Below are 20,903 nucleotides of genomic sequence, written 5' to 3'. Positions count from 1 at the left end.
ACTGGGGTTGTTCTCCCTGGAAAGACGGAGGATGAGGGGAGACTTAATAGAGGTGTATAAAATTATGAAAGGCATAGATAGGGTGAACAGTGGGAAGCTTTTCCCCAGGTCAGTGGTGACGTTCACGAGGGGTCATAGGTTCAAGGTGAAGGGGGGGAGGTTTAACACAGATATTAGAAGGACATATTTTACGCAGAGGGTGGTGGGGGCCTGGAATGCGCTGCCAGGTAAGGTGGTGGAGGCGGACACACTGGGAACGTTTAAGACTTATCTAGATAGCCATATGAACAGAGTGGGAATGGAGGGATACAAAAGAATGGTCTAGTTTGGACCAGGGAGCGGCGCGGGCTTGGAGGGCCAAAGGGCCTGTTCCTGTGCTGTATTGTTCTTTGTTCTTTGTACACTGCCCTCAATAAAGTCATGCCCAAATTACACCCCATTGTAGCAAGCCCCTCGACAATCCTGAATGGATTGTCACCGGAGCATAAAATCTTTACCGTATTAGATATAGCCAATGGATTCTGGTCCCTACCCTTGGAATCCCAAGAAAAATTTGCATTCTCAGTGGGAGACAAACAGTACACTTGGACTCGCCTACCGCAGGGATTCCACAATAGCCCTGCCATCTTCCATCAAGTAATGAGTGACATCCTGAAAAGGGTAGAACTACCAAAGGGTATCACAATTCTACAATACGTGGATGATATATTAATAGCCTCAGAATCCAAGTCAGGACATCAGGAAGCACTATATCTAGTGTTGAATGAACTGAAAACCGCAGGGTTTAAGGTGACCCCCAAAAACGCGCAAATTGGAAAAGCACAAGTCCTGTACCTAGGACACTTAATATCTCAAGGACTTAAAGAAATGTCAACTGACCGAAAGAAGGCAGTACAACAAATGCTGCGGCCAGTCACCGTAAGAGGAGTCAGGAAGGTGCTGGGACTGTTTAATTATAGCTGAAGTTTTATCCCGGAATTTGCAAAATTGGCAGAGCCTCGCCAGAGGCTAGTTAAAGGGGGAAAGCCAGCTTTAGACTCCATAGAATGGGGACCTGAGCAAGAAGAGGCCTATAATAAGTTAAAAGCAGAACTGATATCAGTCCCCGGACTGGGACTACCAGATTCCAATAAAGATTTCAACATACACTGTAACAATGAAGAGGAGTTCTACTCTGCAGTAGTAACGCAAGACCATGGCGATAAACGGAGACCCATAGGCTACTATTCAACAGCAGTAGGGCCAGTAGTAACCGGACTGCCAAGGTGCATAGCTGCCTTAGATTGCGCCACCTGGGCAGTGAAGGTTAGCGAACCGATAGTAATGACAGGAAACATAATCCTCCACACCAAACACACCTTGGTGGAAATGCTAAATACAGGAAAGTTAAGATCCGTCTCGAACATGAGAAGGGCCAAATGGGAAGCCGTCCTCCTACCACCCAGCAAATCAGTCATAATAGTAAGAGACTCAGGAGATAACCCAGCAGAAGAAATTTTGGATACAGGGGAACCACATAACTGTGGGGACATAGATACGGATACAGAAGAAGGTAAGATAAAGGATGTACCTTTAGCAACAGTCGAAGAGACCCTTTTTGTAGATGGCTCACGTAAATACATGGAGGGATCACCCCGGACAGGGTGGGTAGTAGTAAATGACAGATTGGAAACAGTAAAGTCAGGAAGGGTTGACGGAGGTTTATCCGCGCAGGTGGCGGAACTAGTGGCACTCACAAAGGCACTAGAATTGTCAGAAGGAAAGACGGTAAATATATACACTGATAGTAGGTACGCATTTGGAGTAATACATGATTATATGACGGCATGGGGTAGGAGGGGGTTTGTAACCACGGGAGAAACTCCTATTAAACACCAACAAAGGATCGAGGCATTACTAAAGGCCAGCGAGAAACCCCGAGAAGCGGCAGTAATAAAAATGAAAGCACATCAGAGGGAACCAGAAAGGGACAACCTCGACTGGTTAAAATATAAAGGGAACCAAGCGCAGACAGAGCAGCGCAACTAGCATTAGAACAAGAAGCAGTTGGCGAGCTGCCAATAGCAGTTATGAATCAGACAGAGGACAAAATAGATATTCGGGACTTGCACAAAGATACCTCGAAAGAGGAAAAGGGTAAATGGGAAACACAAGGGGCGAGCAGAGGGACTGATAATGTTTGGAGAAGCAATGACAAGGTAATGGCGCCAGAATGTATACAAAACACCCTCTTGGAAATACACCATAGACTCTCACATGCGGAAAGAGAGGCCATGGCTACTAGTATAGGAAAAGAATGGTGGTGGAAAGGGATGAGGAGGGACATAGACCGACATTGTCACAGATGCGTGACATGTGCGCAATACAACCCCGGTCGACCCATAAAAATTAAGATGGGACACCAGCCTCAACCAAAGGGGCCCTGGGAACATCTGCAAATAGATTTCACAGGGCCACTACCACAATCCCACAGTAAAACCTATTGTTTGGTTATCATAGACCAGTTTACCAGGTGGGTAGAAGCATTCCCCACCAGAAATTGTACTGCCACCACACTGGCTAAAATATTGGCAGAAGAGGTAATCCCTAGATGGGGAGTACCCCTGCAAATTGATTCGGATCAGGGGACGCACTTCACCGGGAAAGTAGTAAAAACGGTGTGCCAACTTATGGGCATAAAGCAGAAATTCCACATTCCTTACCACCTGCAGAGTTCTGGAATGGTAGAACGTATGAACCGAACCCTTAGGAATGCCCTGGCCAAGGCCATGCAAGCATCGGGAAAAACGTGGACAGAAGTATTACCTATTATATTAATGAAGTTAAGAGTCACGACAAACCGTACAACCGGATTAACCCCATATGAACTAATGACAGGAAGGGCGATGCAATTACCAGAAACATCATAACAGGTGGGGCCAATGTAGGCCCACTAAAAGACAAAATTAAACGATATGTTTTGGAGCTAAGCGCCCAACCTAAAGGGATGCGTAAATTAGTAAAGGATAATCAGGAAGAAAGAGACGCACAGAGAGAGCTTGAAATGCTCCCTGATGTCCCAACAGCGGGAAGTTATGTCATGGTAAAAACATTACCTGAGAAACCGGGGTTTGCACCAAAGTGGAATGGCCCATATGAGGTCATAATCAGTGGAGACACCTGTGCCTGTCTGGACAAAAGAGGGAAAGGTGTATGGAAACATTGGACCCAGCTGAAATTGCATAAAGAAACTAATAAGTAACGTGCGATTCACGAATAATCAATAAAGTAACCAGAATGCTTTCCCCGCAACAGGTAGAGACTACAAGCAAGCTCAACTAAAGCATTTGGGTTGGCGATATAGCGTTTGGAAAGTTGTGAATATAGAGTAATAAGATAATTTTGTTCATTATATCTGCCTTGATACTTATCTGCCACGAGCATGTCTAAGATAGCGTATATAATTACGTCGCTCTATGTTGTCAGAGTTGTAAAGGTGACAGGATTAGAAGATAACCTATTTTATAAGACCCAGGTACGTTTACACGGCAATCGAACCGTGTGTTACCCACTTGCCCAATCAGTAGAGGCCCTGTTCGTGGCCACCCCTGGGTGGACCCCCCATGACTTGTATACAGCGGATACCTCGGACGCACCCTGTAAAGGACAAACAGGCAAATATAGGAGGGATATACAGGGAAGATGCGTGGAACTAATAAACTCAGATAGAACACAGTCCGTAGTGATACTCAGTGAAGTTAGGCTGGCTGTTCATTGAGTTTGACCAGGTGTTAAATTTTAACATTTCTGGGGTAAATATGCAGTTAAGTCCTGCATATCTGGCCTGAGTCGTCAGCCTGAGCTCGGGGTAAGAGATTTTCACAGAGTCCCAGGCAGCAGAAATCAGCTCATCGGAAGTTTAAATTTCCTGGGCATTTTCAGCATATCCTGATGTACATCTCCCAACTTACATCCCATCTCAGACGACCTGGCAACCAGAAGGTTTGGCGTTAGTGTTTAATGAGGGAAAATTTCAGCCTCCATTCCCAATCTCAAGGACCCATCAGAAGGCATTTGCTAAATATCTAATCTAAACCATATATAATGTTAAAAACATTAAGGGATAATAAAATGAGTATTAAACTTCTTCTGGGTTTTCATTAAAGATCGAAATTGTTCATTGTTGCCCTTCAGCGAAGAGAATCCTTTCTCCTTTTTGTATAACCCATTATCCTCTAATGATTCTATCATTCTTCTGCAGTAACTCAATCTCCTTTTTCTGCTATTTCTATATATTCTTCTGTAATAACTCCATATCCTTTCCCCTTTTAATTAGTTAGAACATAGAACAGTACAGCACAATACAGGCCCTTCGGCCCACGATGTTGTGCCAAACCTTTTCCGAAACCAAGATCAAGCGATCCCACTCCCTATCATCCTGGTGTGCTCCATGTGCCTATCCAATAACCGCTTGAAAGTTCCCAAAGTGTCCGACTCCACTATCACAGCAGGCAGTCCATTCCACACCCTAACCACTCTCTGAGTAAAGAACCTACCTCGGACATCCCTCCTATATCTCCCACCATGAACCTTACAGTTATGCCCCCTAGTAACAGCTACATCCACCCGAGGAAATAGTCTCTGAACATCCACTCTATCTATCCCCCTCATCATCTTATAAACCTCTATTAAGTCGCCTCTCATCCTCCTCCGCTCTAAAGAGAAAAGCCCTAGCTCCCTCAACCTTTCCTCATAAGACCTACCCTCCAAACCAGGCAGCATCCTGGTAAATCTCCTTTGCACTCTTTCCAGTCCTTCCACATCCTCTTATAGTGAGGTGACCAGAACTGCACACAGTATTCTAAATGTGGTCTCACCAAGGTCCTGTACAGTTGCAGCATAACCCCACGGCTCTTAAACTCAAACCCCCTGTTAATAAACACTAACACACTATAAACCTTCTTCATGGCTCTATCCACTTGAGTGGCAACCTTCAGAGATCTGTGGCTATGAACCTCAAGATCTCTCTGTTCCTCCACATTCCTCAGAACCCTACCTTTGACCCTGTAACCCGCATTCAAATTTGTCCTACCAAAATGAATCACCTCGCACTTAGTAAGTTAACTAGATTATGTGAGTTCAATCGCTGAAGGTAAGATCACAAGATAAATATTTGTAACTTGGCAAGGAAACAATGTCATTTGAATTATGATTCTTGGGCTCAGTTCTCCAGGTCATAGAATCATATAATCCCTACAGTGCAGAAGGAGGCAATTCGGCCCACTGAGCCTGTCCTGACTCTGACAACAATCCTACCAATGCCCTATCCCCGCAACCCAATTATATATCCCACTAATCCCCCTAACCTATGCATCTTGGGACACTAAGGGGTAATTTAGCATGGCCAATCAACCTAACCCGCAAATCCTTGGCATGTGGGAGGAAACCAGAGCACTATTTATTATTTCAGTGGAGTCAGCACTCCAGATTTTAACCCTTTAAATCCATGTCACCCGACACTCCTAAGAAATAGGATCCTTTATGATATACAGAAACGAAAACTGAACACTTGCTTTGCCTATTTATGCCCCGAGCTTTATATCCAAACACTTTCTTGACCAGATACAAACACTAAACCAAAGGTTTTTTTTATTCTTTCATGGTATGTGAGCATCGCTGGGGATGAAATGTGTTGCTCATCCCCAATTGCCCTTGAGAAGGTGTTGGTGAGTCACCGTCTTGAACCATTGTTGTTAATCTGGTGTAGGTACACCTACACTGCTGTTAGGAAGGGACTTCCATGATTTTGATCCAATGACAATGAAGGAATGGCATTATAGTCACAAATTGGTGTTGGGTGTGGCTTGGAAGGATTTTGCAAGAGGTGACCTTCCCATATGTTTACTGCCTTTGTCTTTCGATGTGATAGAAGTCGCAGCTTTGGAATATACTGCCGAAGGAGCCTTGGTAAATTGCTACAGTGAATCTTGTATATAGTGGTCACTGCTGCCACTGTGCATTGGTAGGGAGCGAATGTTTTTGGTGATGATAGGCTGTCAAGCAAATAGGCTGCTTTATTCTGGATGGGAAGTAGTCTCACAACACCAGGTTAAAGTCCAACAGGTTTATTTTGTAGCACGAGCTTTCAGAGCGCCGCTCCTTCATCAGGTGAGCATTGAAGACTCACCTGATGAAGGAGCGGCGTTCCGAAAGCTTGTGCTACCAAATAAACCTGTTGGACTTTAACCTGGTGGTGTGAGACTACTTACTGTGCCTATCCCAGTCCATCGCCGGCAACTCCACATCATTATTCTGGATGGTATTGAACTTTTTGAGTACTGCATGCATCCAAGCAGTGGAAACTATTCCATCACTCATAATTTGTGCCTTGTAGTGGTGGACAGGCTTTGGCAAGTCAGAGGATGCAAAATTCCCAGCCCCTGACCCACTCTTGTGGCCACAATGTTTATATGGCTAGTCTGGTTAAGTTTCTGGTTAATGGTAACCACCCAAGAAGTTGATAGTGGGAGATTCAGCAATGATAATTTTGTTGAATGTCATGGGGAGATGGTTAGATTCTTTCCTGTTAGAGACGGTCATTATCTGGCACTTGTGTGGTGCAAATGTTATTTGCCACTTCTCAGCCCAAGCCTAAATGTTGTTCAGGTTTTGCTGCATATGGGCAATAACTGTTTCAGTATATGATGAGTCGTATGAACACTGTACAGTTATCAATATACATCTCTACTCCTGGTCTTATAATGGAGGAAAGCTTATTGATAAAGCAGCTGAACATGATCACATCGAGTACACTACCCTGAGAATCTTCTGCAATGATGTAATGGGGCTGATATGATTAGCCTCCAACAACCACAGCCATCTTCCTTTGTGCTGCATATGACACCAATGTAGGGTTTTCCCCCAGTTCCTATTGACTTCAATTTTGCAAGAAATTTTAATGTCACACTCAGTCAAATGCTGCCTTGATGTCAAGGGCAGTCCCTATCACACCACTTTTTGAGTTCAGCTCTTTTGTCCATGTTTGAACCAAGACTATAATGAGGTCAGGAAATAAGTGGGCGTGGCAGAACCCAAACTGAGAATCAGTGAACAGCTTATTGCTGTGCAAATGCCATTTGGTGGCACTATCAACGACATTTTCTGTCACTTTGCTGATGGTAAACTTACAGAGTGTTAATTGGAAGACCTGGGCAATTTTTCACATTATTGGGTGGAAACCACTATTGTAGCCACTAGAACAACTACTAAGAACAACAACTGCTAGTTCTGGAGCACAAGTCTTCGATATTACAGTCAAATGTTGTCCAGGCCTATGGCAGTGCCTTCTGCCTTGATATCATGTGGAGTGGGTTGAATTGGCTAAAACCTGACAATTGTGATGGTGGGGAACTCAGGAGGAGGCTGAGATGGTTATACACTTGGTACTTCTAGCTGAAAATAGTTGAAAATGCTTGAGTCTTGTCTTTTGCATTAATGTGCTGGGCTCCCCTATCGTTGAGGATGTGATTATTTGTCTCTTCCTGTTTATTGTTTAATTGTCCATCATCTTTCACCACTGGATGTGACACAACTGCAGAGCTTTAATCTGTTCTGTTGGATGTGGGACCGCTGAGCTCTGTCTATTGCATATTGGCATGCATGTAGTCCCGTCTTGTAATTTCACCACCAGAGTTGGCACCTTATTTTTAGGTAGGGTTGTTACTGCTCCTGAACTCTTGCACTCCTCCTGGAATCAGGATTAATCCTTTGGCTCGTGGTAGTGTGAGATATGCCAGGTAATGAGATTATAGATTCTGGCTGAAGGCCATTCTTCTGCTGTGCCTCATGGATTTCCATGTTTTAGCTGGTAGATCTGTTCTGAATCTATCCCATTTAGCATGATGGTAGTGCCATACAACAAAAAGGACAGTATCCTCAGTGTAAAATTGGGATATCATCTCAAATTGGTCATTCTTACCAATATTGTCGTCGACAAGTAGATTGGTCAAGACGAGGTCATGTAGGTTTTTCCCTTTTGATTGTTCTGATACCACCTGCCACAAGTGCAGTCTGGAGATATGTCCTCCATAACTTAGGCAGGTGTGTCAGTAATGGTGCTACTGAACCACTCTTGATGGACATTGAAGACTCCACCCAAAGTACATTCTGTGCCCTTGCTATCCTCAATGCTTCTAAGTGCTGTTCAATCTAGAGGAATACTGATTCATTAGCTGAAAGGGGGGGCAATAGGTGGGAATTAGTAGGAGGTTTCTTGGACAGGACATGAAGTAGAGAGTAGGGGTAATTGGCTGTTTTTTGGATAATAGGTTACAATGAGGTCGTCGGCGGTTGGTACTCAGATCATTGCTTTTTGTGACATATAACTAATTAGTTGAACTGAGGTGTGTACAGCCCATAATTTATAAAAAAACAGGTTCAGCCTGAGTTGGTGTATTATGTCCGTACTTGGGCCTTGCCGTTTAAGAAGGATGTCTGAAGGCTTTAGAGAGGGTGAAGAAAAGACTTACAAGACTGATTTCAGGGATGAAGGACTTAAATTATGTGGATAGATTGGAGAAGTTGGCGTAGCTCTCCTTAGAGCAGCAAAGGTTTAGAGTAGATTTAATAGAGATGTACAAAATCATTAGGTGTCTTAGTGGAAAAGATCAAGAGAAACTGCTCCCATTCTTGAGAACCAGAGGGTTCAAATTTAAGATGATCGGCAAAAGAACCTAAGTCAACAGAAGGGAAAAAGTTTTGCACAATGAATGATTATTATCTGGAATGCACTGCCTGAGACTGTGGTGGAGATTCTGTCAGAAAATAATCATTTGAAAGGAAAAAGAACCAGGACTAGCCAGGGAGAGGCACTAGCTGATTTTCAGTTGCAAAGAGCCAACACAGACTCGAGGTCAAATGCCACTTCACTTGTATCTTATCTCAATTTATGTGACTCCTGGTCAGGGATTTCAGCTGAAATGTGGACCTTTACAGATGCTCTCAGATTTGCTTTGTATTGTCCACATTTCTTAATATCTATATTAGTCTCTGTAGATTAATCTGAGATGTGAAGTCCCCAACCCATATTCACAGCCACCCCCTAGCCCATTTCATGTGTCTCATTAGTCACATAGTTTCAATCAAAGATAAGGCCATCTCTGATCACTTCCTTGTAACACTCACCACCCTTATTCCTCTTCCACACCCAATCCTTCCTCTGGAGAAAATTCCTTATAACTGCTCGTTCAAAATTCCAGCTATCTATCCTTTGGCTCTCCATTCACCATAACATTTCATGGCTACCGATTTACTAACTGCGCCCTGACCCACCAATCTTCATGTCCTAGTCCTAAGTAAAACTATTACTTTCTCCCACCCTAGGCATTCTTTCTTTTCCTCTGCCAAGGAAATGGCAAACAACACCCACCACCAGCTCTGGCTGGAACCATTAAAACTGTACTGAATCCTACTTATTTGCTAGAACTTCTCACTATTCCAAGTTCATCGGGGAATGCAAAGATAACCTCCAGCTTCTTTTCTCTACTGAAATTTTCTTCTTACCTCCCTCTCCCCTGTCAACTCCACCCTCACCTCAAAACAACAAGTGTGAGGAGCTCATGGGCTTCTTTGTCACTAAGGTTGAGACAATCCAATCGGCTGCCTCTGCTGTGTCAATTCCCTTCCACTCGCCCACCTAGCCAGACTTTCTTTAGTGCTTCTCCCTACCCAATCTCTGAGCTTATCTTATCCATGAGATCCGTGCCCTGGTTCCTCAAACCTGTTTCCATTAAACTGCTAATTCACAACTTCCGAATTTTGAATTCTGCAGTTGGCTGCAGACCTGAACAGATGTAAAATGGCACAAAATTATGTTGAGCATGTGTCCTTATGTCATTGTGCATGCTGGCAATATTGAGGTCAGCAGTTATGCACATGAGTCAGAGCCATGCCCACCGACAATTAAAGGGCCAATTAAGGCCATTAAAAAGCCTATTGACCGAGATTTTTACATTGCCTGTGTGATTTCACTCTTTTCACACAGGCAAAATGGGCAATCTATTTTTTCATGATGTCATCCAAGTGTGGGATAAAAGGGTATTGCCATTGTGAGTAGTGAGGAATTTAGGAGATAGTTTGCTGCTGGTTGCTTAGTGAAACTTAACAGCTTTATCCCTGTTTTTAGCTTCAGCCTTTGCATTGCTAGCCTTCATTTCAGGAGGAGAGTGTGAGAGGAAGATACCTGGACAGTTGCGAAAGGAGGACTTAGAGAATTTAGGCTAGTGATAGAGTAGTACGGTACTGGGATTTAGAGTGGAACATAGACTGTTGTTTACAGAATAATGTATTCAGGAATATTTTAGTGAGAATCCAATACTAGGGGGCCATCTAGTTAGCTGTAAATTAATTTAATAGAAATTTATTTTTAATTAAATAGTTGCTAGAGGGTAAAAATGGCAGTCAGTGGGGTAGTATGCTTCTTCTACAGAATGTGGGAAATCAGAGACAGTTCAAACATTCCTGATGACTGATGTCTAATTGCAGCTCCTGTCAGACCACATGGATCGGTTGGAGCGGAAGTTGGACACACTTAGGAGTATGCAGGAAGCAGAAAACGTCATAGACGGGTTTTAGAGACATGGACACACCCAAGGTTCAGGCAGATAGATAGGTGATCGCTAGAATGGGCAGGCAGACAAGAGTCCTCTGTGGCTAACGCCCTCTCCAACAAGTATACCGTTTTTGATACTGTTGGGTGGGGGATTACCTATCAGGGGATGGTGACAGCAGCAGCCAGAGTGGTGGTACTACAACTGGCTCTGTTGTACAGCAAGGAGGGTCAAAGTGCAGTAGAGCAGAATAGGGGACTTTATAGTCAGGGGCACAGATAGGTATTTCTATGGCTGCAAAAGAGATTCCAGGATGGTGTGTTGTCTCCCTAGTGTCAGGTTCAAGGATGTCTCTCAGCGGGCACAGGTCATTCTCAAAAGGGAGAGAGAGCAGCCAGAGGTCGCGGACATAAGCATGAAGAATGACAAAGTCCTGTGAAGGGAGCTCAGGAAGTTAGGTAGTAAATTGAAAAGCAGGACCTCTAAGGTTGTAATCTCAGGATTACTCTCTGTGCCATGTGCCAGTAAGGCTAGCGATAGTAAGATAGCACAGTTAAATAGGTGACGAAAGAGTTGGTGCAGGAGGGAGGGCTTCAGATATGTGGATCATTGGGATATCTTCCAAGGCATGTAGGACCTGTACAAGAAGAATGGGTTGCATCTAAACTGAAGGGGCACCAATATCCTGGCAGGGAGGTTTGCTAGTGTCACTCAGAGAGGTTAGTGTGACGGGGGGTGGGAACCAGAGTAGGAAGTCAGCAAGTGAAATAATCGAGGAGGAGTTAGAGATTGAGGCCAGTAAGGCTGAGAAGAACAGATGGGGTGGCACAGTGGTTAGCACTGCTGCCTCACAGCGCCAGGGACCCGGGTTCGATTCCTGGCTTGGATCATTGTCTGTGCAGAGTTTGCACATTCTCCCTTTGTCTGCATGGGTTTCCTCCGGGTGCTGCGGTTTCCTCCTGCAGTCCAAAGATTTGTAGGTGAGGGGGATTGACCATGGTAAATTGACCCTTAGTGTCAGGGGGACTAGTTAGGGTAAACGTATGGGGTTATGGGGAGAGGGCCTGGGTGGGATTGTGGTCAGTGCAGACTCGATGGGGTCAAATGGCCTCCTTCTGCACTGTAGGATTCTATGAACAGACAGGGAGAGGTTAGTGAACATGGAGGGACTGGCGGTCTGAAATGTATTTGTTTTAATGCGAGGAGTATGACAGGTAAAGCAGATGAACTTAGAACTTGGACTAGTACATATAACTATGATGCTGTAGCTATTACAAAAGAGACAAGACTGGCACCTTAACGTTCTGGGATTTAGACGTTTCAGGCGTGTTAGAGAAGGATGTAAAAGAGATGGGGGAGTTGCATTACTGATTAGGAAGAATATCACAGCTGTAATGAGAGAAGACCCTTGGAGGGCTCATCCAATGAGGCCATATGGGTAGAACTCATGAATAGGAAGGGTGCAATCACTTTGATTGAGTTGATTTTAATTTCCTCTATATTGACTGGGATTCCCTTAGTGTCAGGGGCTTGAATGGGGAATAATTTGTTAGGTGCATCCAGGAGGGTTTCTTGAAGCAATAAGTAAATAGTCCAACTAGAAAAGGGGCCATACTAGACCTGGTATTGGGGAATGAGCCCGGCCAGATGATTGATGTTTCAGTGGGGGAGCATTTTGGGAACAGTTTTAAGTTACTTGTGGATAAGGATAAGAGTCGTCATTGGGTGAAAGTACAAAATTGGGGAAGGCTAACTATGACGTCATTAGGCAGGAACTGGGGAAAGTAGATGGGGGGGCCTCTGAGGATAAATGCACGTCTGCCACATGGGAATCTTTTAAAGGCCAGTTGATTAGAGTTCAGCATCAGCATGTAGCATGTTCCTGTGAAAATGAAGGATAAGGATGGTAAGATTCGGGAACCTTGCATGACAAGAGAAATTGTGAGCTAAATAAAAAGAAAAAGGAGATATACATAAGGCTTAGGAAACTGAAGATAGACAGAGCCCTCGAAGAATATAAAAAAAGCCGGAAAGAACTTAAACAAGGTTTTAGGAGGGTTAAAAGGGGCCATGAAATGTCATTGGCAAACAGGATTAAGGAAAATCACAAGGCATTTTATACATATATAAGGTACAAGAGGGTAGCTACGGAAGGGATAGGTTCACTCGAGGACAAAGGAGAGATTTTATGCATGGAGCTAGAAAATATGGTAAGTGCTAGATGAATACTTTGCATCAGTATTCACAAAGGAAAAAGACATGGTTAGTTTAGAAAGGAGTATGCTGTTATTCTAGGGCATGTAGATCTAAAAAAAGGTGTTGAGTGATTTGAAAAGCATTAAAGTAGACAAGTCCCTGGAACCTGATGAGATCTATCCCAGAATACTGAGGGAGGCAAGGGAGGAAATTGCTGGGGTATGACATTTTTGCATCCTCTTTGGTCATAGGAAAAGTCCCCGAGGACTGGAGAATAGCCAGTATTGTTCCTTTGTTTAAGAAGGGCCACAGAAATAATCTGGGAAATTACAGGCCGGTGATCCTTACATCAGTGGTAGGGAAATTATTGGAGAGGATTCTTAGGGACAGGATTTACTCACATTTTAAAAACTATGGACTCATTACTGATGGGCAGCATGGCTTTGTGCAAGGTAGGTCATGTCTCAGAAACTTGATTGAGCTTTTTGAGGAAATGACAAAGATGATTGATGAGGGCAGGGTGATGGATGTTGTCTACATGGACTTTAGCAAGGCCTTTGACAAGGTCCCTCTTGGCAGGCTGATACAGAAGGTGAAGTCACATGGGAGCCATGGTGAGTTGGTAAGATGGATACAGAACTGGCTTGGTCAAAGAAGACAGAAGTAGCATTTGAAGGGTGTTTTTGACTGGAGATCTGTGACCAGTGGTGTTCCACAGGGATCAGTGCTGGGACCCCTGTTATTTGTAATGTATATAAATGATTTTGAGGAGAATGTAGGAGGTCTGATTAGAAAGTTTGTGGATAACACGAAGATTGGAAGAGCTGCAGATAGTGATGAGGATTGCCAGAGGATACAGCAGGATATAGATAACCTGGAGAAATGGCAGATGGAATTTAATCTAGACAAATGCAAGGTATTGCTGTTTGGAAGGTATAATGCAGGAGGGAAGTATACAGTAAATTGCAGAACCCTTACAAGCATTAACAAACAGAGGGATGGATCTAGGCGTACATGTCCACGGTTCCCTGAAAGTGGCAATACAAGTAGATAAGGTGGTCAAGACATATGGTATGTTTGCCTTCATCAGTTGGGGTATAAAGTATAAAAATTGGCAAGTCATTTTGCAGCTGTATAGAAATTTAGTTAAGCCACATTTGGAATATTGTGTACAGTTCTGGTCGCCATACAACCTGAAGGATGTGGAGGCTTTGGACAGGGTACAGAAAAGATTTCCTGGCTATGAGGAGAGACTGGACAAAGTTGGGTTGTTTTCACTTGAACGTCAGATGTTGAGGGGGCGACCTCATAGAGGTTTACGCAATTATGAGAGGCATGGATAAAATGGATAGTCGGAGTCTTTTTCCCAGGGTAGAAATTTCAATTACTAGGGGATATAGATTTAAGATAAAAGGGGGAAAGTTTAAAGGAGATGTGAGAGGTGAGTTTTTTTATACAAAGGGTGGTAAGTGCCTGGAATGCAAAGCCAGAGGAGGTAGTAGAAGCAGATGCAATAGCAACGTTTAAGAGGCATCTTGGCAGATACATGACTAGACAGGGAATAGAGGGATATGAACTGCGTAGAGGCAAAAGGTCTTTAGAAAGATGTCACATATCGGTGTAGGATTGATGGGCCAAACAGCCTGTTCCTGTACTGTTCTTTGTTTCTTTGACTTATTTGATTCCCGCATATCCAGGGTGCCATTGACTGCACTCATGGCCATTAAGATGCCTGCGAGTAAGCCGGATGCCTTCGTAAATAGGAAGGGCTTTCATGCCATGAACATGCAGATAGTTTGTAACCACAAGACACTGATTCTGCAAGTCTGTGTAAGGAGCCCTGGCCAGCTTCCACAATGCATACATTCTCCAACACTCACAGTGGTCAAGGCTATTCATAACACCAACTCAACTGGATGGTGGCTGCTGGGTGACGAGGACTATTGATTGGCATTTGACTCCTCTCTGTCACCCAAACTTAGAACTGGAGGAGAGATATAATAGGAGTCATGCCTCCATAAGGGCGGTGGTAGAGAGATCGGTCTGCTGAAGATGAGATTCAGGTGCCTGGACCATTTGGGGGAGCATTGCAGCATCCTCCACAGCATGGGTTTCTTATAGTCATTGCATGTTGTTTTCTCTACAATCTGGTTTTGATAAGCATGGGGGGGGGGGGGGCGGGGGGACTCACTAGAGGTTGAGGATACTGAGGTAGCTCCACAAGCTGCGGATGATAACTTCAGTGGTGGATCAGAATAGAAGCTTGGGAAGAACATGAAGTGAAGATGTGGAGACAGACCTCTGGAAGCTTCAGGAAGGCCTTGATTCAATGCACCTTCAGCTAGGCTTTCAAGGCAGTGCTTCGAGCTCATGGCAGGGGAGCCACTTCCTTACCAGACATTTGCAATGGCCTGTTCTATTGAACCCAAAGTCCATTCAGTACCTGTGCAACAATGTTTACAGCCCCTCGTGTCCAGGATGAGGCATTAGCGCATCCTGCACTTATAAAGAAAGTAAATGAAACTCAGGTTATTAATACAAAATCTCTTGGCACTTACAATGAACACCACAAAGTGTTAGCAGTCACACTAGTAAACAACTTAACAGAACAGAAGAACACCATTGAAAAGTTCCTCTGGTGCTCACGGTGACTTAAACTCACATTTTCAATTGCTGTCATCCTGGTGCCCTCCCCATCTGCTGGCAGTGGCATTGAAGCCATGTGCATACAGACCACATTACGGCCGCAGACCTGGGTTGTCACCTCTGTAAGAAGTTTAACAACACCAGGTTAAAGTCCAACAGGTTTATTTGGTAGCAAAAGCCACACAAGCTTTCGGACCTGGTGTTGTTAAACTTACTGTATTTACCCCAGTCCAACGCCGGCATCTCCACATCGTTGTCACCTCTGCCCAGGCCTTCCAAGTCAGATGCGGTGCTCTTCTCCTGCCATCCTGTGGCATAAAGATGTCCTGATTGGCACAGACTTTCTCCACCAGTACTCTGAGGCATTCATCCGAAAAACAGGGGGCAGAGTGCCCACCAGACATGTCCTTTGCTTGCAGTACCCACCAGCTATGGCACTATGAAGCATATGGTCAGCAATTCTTGTCTGGGCAGCGCCTCCCCAACTTCAGCCATCCTTCAGGGCACTGCTCACTTTTTAAAGCCCTTGCCAGGTCGCCATTTGACCTGCTGTCTGTTCAGCTCCTGCCCCATTTCAGATGTACCAACCATTTGAGGGACATGTTTCACACTGGGCAATCTTAATTGGCCAGCCAATGTGAAATTGTCACTTACGCGATGTCGCCCGGGAGCAGATTCCCTCCTTTGTCAACGAACTGGGTGGGACTGATCTCACCTTCCATTTTTATTTGTTTAATCATAGTCAGAGAACGCTGGTAATAGTTTCTTCTCTTGCCTCCGCCCCAATACGTCTGATGTCTCCAAGGATCTATACTTGGCCTCCTCCTATTTCTTATCTACATGCTACATGCTGTCTCTAGGTCTGAAAGCCAGTGTTCGTTTTCACATTGTTCATTGATGACACTTGCTCTATCTCACTACCCCATCTCTCAACTCCTCTACTGTTACTAAATCAACAGACTGCTTATCTGACATACAGTACTGGATGAGAAGAAATTTCCTCCAATTAAATATTGAGAGGACTCCATTCCCTGGCTACTGATTCCATCCCTCTCCCTGACTACTGTCCGAGATTAAGCCAGTCTTTGCACAGTCTTGGTGTCATAGTTGATCCTCAGAAGACCACATTTTTGCACCTTCATAAAGACTCTGTATTTCCAAATCCGTACCATCACCTGACTTCCCCCAATCTAAGCTCATCTGCTGCTGAAACCCTCAATCATGCCCTCATTATCTCTAGTCTCAACTACTCCAACACACTCCCACATTTTACTCTCCATAAACTCTCTTAACTTCCAGCAAATTCCATTCCCCTGTCACCCTTGTGCTCACTATATCGGCTTTAGGTCATGCAATGTCTTCACTTTAATCTCATTCTTATTTTCATGGCCTTGCCTATCCATGTCTCTGTAATCTCTTCCAGCCTCTTGAGCATTGCCAATTTTAATTGCTCCACCATTGGAAGCAATGCCTTCAATTGGCAAGGCCCTAAGCTCTGGAATTTACTCGCGACATCTCTCTGCCTTATCTTCCTTGCTTTGCTCCTTTAAGATTTGATTTGATTTGTTTATGTAAATTTAAAGTTTACATCTTGTAAAATTACACTTAGCACATCAGACGTATAAGTTTCAAGTATGTCACATGTATTGGTATACAGTGAAAAGTATTGTTTCTGGCACTATACAGACAAAGTATGCCATACATAGAATACATAGGGGAGAAGGAAAGGAGAGGGTGCAGAATGTAGTGTTACAGTCATAGCTAGTGTATAGAGAAAGATCAACTTAATATAGGTAAGTCCATTCAATAAATTGATGGCAGCAGGGAAGAAACTGTTCTTGAGTCAGGTGGTACGTGATCTCAAACTTTTGTATCTTTTTCCTGACAGAAGAAGGTGGAAGAGAGTATGTCCAGAACATGTGGAATCCTTGATTATGCTGACTGCTTTTCCAAGGCAGCGGAAAGTATAGATGGAGTCAGTGGATGGGAGGCTGATTTGCATGATGGACTGGGCTTCGTTCACAACCCTTTGTAGTTTCTTGCAGTCTTGGTCAGAGCAGGAGCCATATCAAGCTAACCCTAATCCAGAAAGGATGCTTTCTTTAGTGCATCTGTAAAAATCAATGAGAGTCGTAGCAATATGCCAAATTCCGTTAGCTTCCTGAGAAAGTAGAGGCATTGGTTGGCTTTCTTAACTATAGCATCGGCGTGGAGGGACCAGGACAGGTGATTTGGACACCTAGAAACTTGAAGCTCTCGATCATTTCCACTTCATCCCCATTGACATAGGTAGGGGCATGTCATTCACTATGCTTCCTGCTGACATTAAGGGAGAGATTATTGTCGTGGCACCATTTCACCAGATTCTCTATCTCTTTCCTGTACTCTTTCATTGTTTGAGATCCAACCCACAACGGGTGGTGTCATTCAACAAACTTGAAAATGGAGTTGGATGATTCTTAAAATATAGCTTGACTATGTTTTTGATCATCTGACCTATTATCTCTTTGTGACTCAAGTATCATATTGTGTTTCACAGTATTCCTGTGAAGTGCCTTGGGACATGTTATTAAAAATGGCATAAAAATAAGATGCTGTTGATGGAATGATCAGTTAATGTTTGTGAAGTGCCTAATTATTTTTTCTTTTGCTGATTTCATTTAGGGGAAACAGTGCCAACACGATAACTGGGAAAGTGAATCAGTTGGAGACTATTCTCATTCAGCTTCAGGATGACCTACGAAAGGTATGGTTTTCACCAGGCAAAATGTTGTAGTAGTTTTAAAATATAATCCCTTCCCTTCATAAACCCATCCTCCCTTTATACATCACCTTCCCTACCAATACCCACTAGTCCCTTCCATACTCCACTCTGTCTCTTCCTCCATGCCTCTCATCCCTCCTGCCTCTGCTCCCATGTGACTCCCTCACATGTCTTACCCTCCCACCCTCCAAAACCCCTTGACGCTCTATCCCTCCGCAACCAAGTCCCCATCCTTCCCTTCCTCTGTAACCTACTCGTCCTCCCCTTCCTCTGTAACCCACTCATCTATCCATCCCTCAAAACTCCCTCATCCATCTCTCCCTCCATATCCTTTTTGATCCTCCTGCCCTCCTCACCCATTCGTCTTTCCCTCTGTTCACACCTTCTCCTCTGCATCTCTCTCCATCCCTTCCTCCCTCCATACCCCCTCCACCCTTCCTCCCTCCATAAGCCTCTCCATCCCTCCCTGTTTCTCTTCTATTCCTCACTACCCTCCTCCGTCTGCCTGTCCCTCCATCTATACTCACTTGTTCCTCCACACCTCCATCATCCTCTATGTTCTCTCCCTCTTAAACCGCACCTCCCTCTGCACCGTCTTGAGTCTCTCTTGCTCTGTTTTCACTTGACTCTCCCTCACTCTTATTGCCCTCAACCCTCCCTCTCTCCGTACCCCTCGGCCCTCCACCTCTCTGCTCCCCCATCGATCCTCCCTGACTCTCCTTCCTTCCTTCACTTCCTCATACATCCCACTCTCCTCACCTTTCTCCATGCACACACTCTGCTACTTGTGCACATATAGTGTATCTAAAGTTTTACAAATTTGAAAATAGAATATTTTTTGTAAAATCTTAAGTCTTTATTCAAGGGGAGAGAGGTTTGGGCATATCCATCAACATCAGACACCCCCATTGACCCCATATGGTCTAGATGCAGATGCTCCCTCCCCTCCTAGCCGCTCCACCAACAACCCCACCTACACTCTATTCACCGCCACCCCAGAGGCCTCATGTCTCCGCACAACCTTGAGACCCACACACTTACCTGGCCCTAGGCTCAGATTCTGGGGACTGCTTGTAGTCACAGTCCCGTTCACTGTAGCTTCCGGATTCGAGAGCTGCCAACCAGTCAGATTGGCTAGCAGCTCTCTGAGACAGGACTTCCTCCCAACTGAGGGGCAGAAGTCCCTCCTCCAGTCAACTACAGCTCCTTTGAGCATAAAATGGTTGCAGGGCAGCCCGTATTGGCGGCAGTGCGTTCTCCACTGACTCTTCAGGTCCGCCATCCTAAATATCCTGGCCCATGTTACCAAATCACATTGGGTAAGACCTAATCTGGCAAAATCTCATTTAATGCAACAAAGCTAACAGCCTAGTTTGTTTTTTTTCATGTAATACTTGTCTGAGTAGGAAAAGGAAGACAAGGCGATGCTCCAGGCTGAGGTTCACCACCTGCGACACGATAACCTGCGGCTTCAAGAGGAGTCCCAGACTGCTGCGGCGCAGTTAAGAAAATTTACTGAATGGTTTTTCAACACCATTGACAAGAAATCCTGATATACAGACACTGAGGACCGTGATTAAAAAGCACTAGATGAAAAAAACATTAATTCCTAGAATGTTATACTAATCTGTTCAGAAATAGGTATAGGTGTTGTAGCTATATTTGTGTGTCTGATTCTGTTCACTCAAATACACCAATGACAAGAATACAGTTAAACCCAGCGGCTGAACTTGCCTTGCAGCCCTTTGTATTGTAAGATAGAATCCTGAGACAGTAACTTCAATGTAAAAGGTGCTCTATTTTTTGTAATTAGTTTCTTTTCATTGTTGCAGTGTCATAGCAATAAGACTTTAGTAATACTCGCAGGGCTTCATTTGAAATTTAGCACTAGTATGATGGAGCAGGTTTAGATACAATTACTTTAGGGGAATGTTCATTTGCAGGAATAAACATTGGTGCCTGAAACAAGCAGTGTCTAATGTTTAATGCTACACTTGCCTTTTGAATGGCTCACTACTTAATCAACAATTTCACTGATTTTTGTATAGTTCATTTAAGGCTATAGGATCAATGGTGCACCTTTCTCAATAGTGTGTGCACAGTGAGCCAGCAAGCCATTTGTACAATGCCAAATTTGTTTATCTTTGTACAGAAGCTCTAAATGAAAAGTGTCTTGTATTTAACAGTTATTTAAAATTATTTAACCTTAAATTGTTAAATTTATTAAGATTTGTTTATCTGCACTATGAAAAACAGTTTGCTGTAAATTGTGTTGTCTGTAGTTTGTCAGTACAAAGACTGTCATGGTTTGTAGTAAATCTAACATTTGGATGCTGCTAGTATATAATATTTCATGGTTTGTATGCTTTGAGAAATGTGTTCTTTTTAAACTACTTCATTTAAAATGTGACATAAAGTTGCTTTTTTAATAAATGTAGAACATAAAGTTATTTGCTGAATCTTTTGTTCCGCTATTTTTATATTTTCAGTCAGAGGTCATGACCTAAAAGGAGCAGCTTCTGTCTCTTTGTCCTGGGTTATATAATCACTTTATTAATATGTAATAATACATCAATAGGTTCATGCTTGATCTTCCAAACAGCACAAACAATGACTTATTAAATAAGTTAGCGAGAGAAAGCTGTTTTTTTTTCAAGCCACATAATTTGAAAAGATGCCGGGAAAACAAACAACAGCCATTACTCTCAGAT

The 20,903-nt window shown here is 43.8% G+C and overlaps 1 protein-coding gene across 2 annotated transcripts in view; it reads left to right on the top strand.

Moving 5' to 3' along the window:
* LOC144493849 (signal-induced proliferation-associated 1-like protein 2) overlaps positions 1–20,648 on the top strand; it is a 490,731-nt gene extending 470,083 nt beyond the window's left edge. For both annotated transcript variants that reach the window (XM_078213418.1, XM_078213417.1), the window contains 2 exons: positions 18,093–18,174; positions 19,599–20,648. In XM_078213418.1, the coding sequence (XP_078069544.1) occupies positions 18,093–18,174; positions 19,599–19,745 (229 nt within the window). In that variant the 3' untranslated portion in view covers positions 19,746–20,648. The remainder of the gene's footprint in view (positions 1–18,092; positions 18,175–19,598) is intronic.
* Positions 20,649–20,903: the final 255 nt, after the last annotated feature.

This window comes from Mustelus asterias, chromosome 5 (genome assembly GCF_964213995.1).
Source record: "Mustelus asterias chromosome 5, sMusAst1.hap1.1, whole genome shotgun sequence".
Classification (NCBI taxonomy): Eukaryota; Metazoa; Chordata; class Chondrichthyes; order Carcharhiniformes; family Triakidae; genus Mustelus; species Mustelus asterias.
Note: the sequence above shows the minus strand (reverse complement) of the source record. Positions and strands in the feature narration are given on the sequence as shown.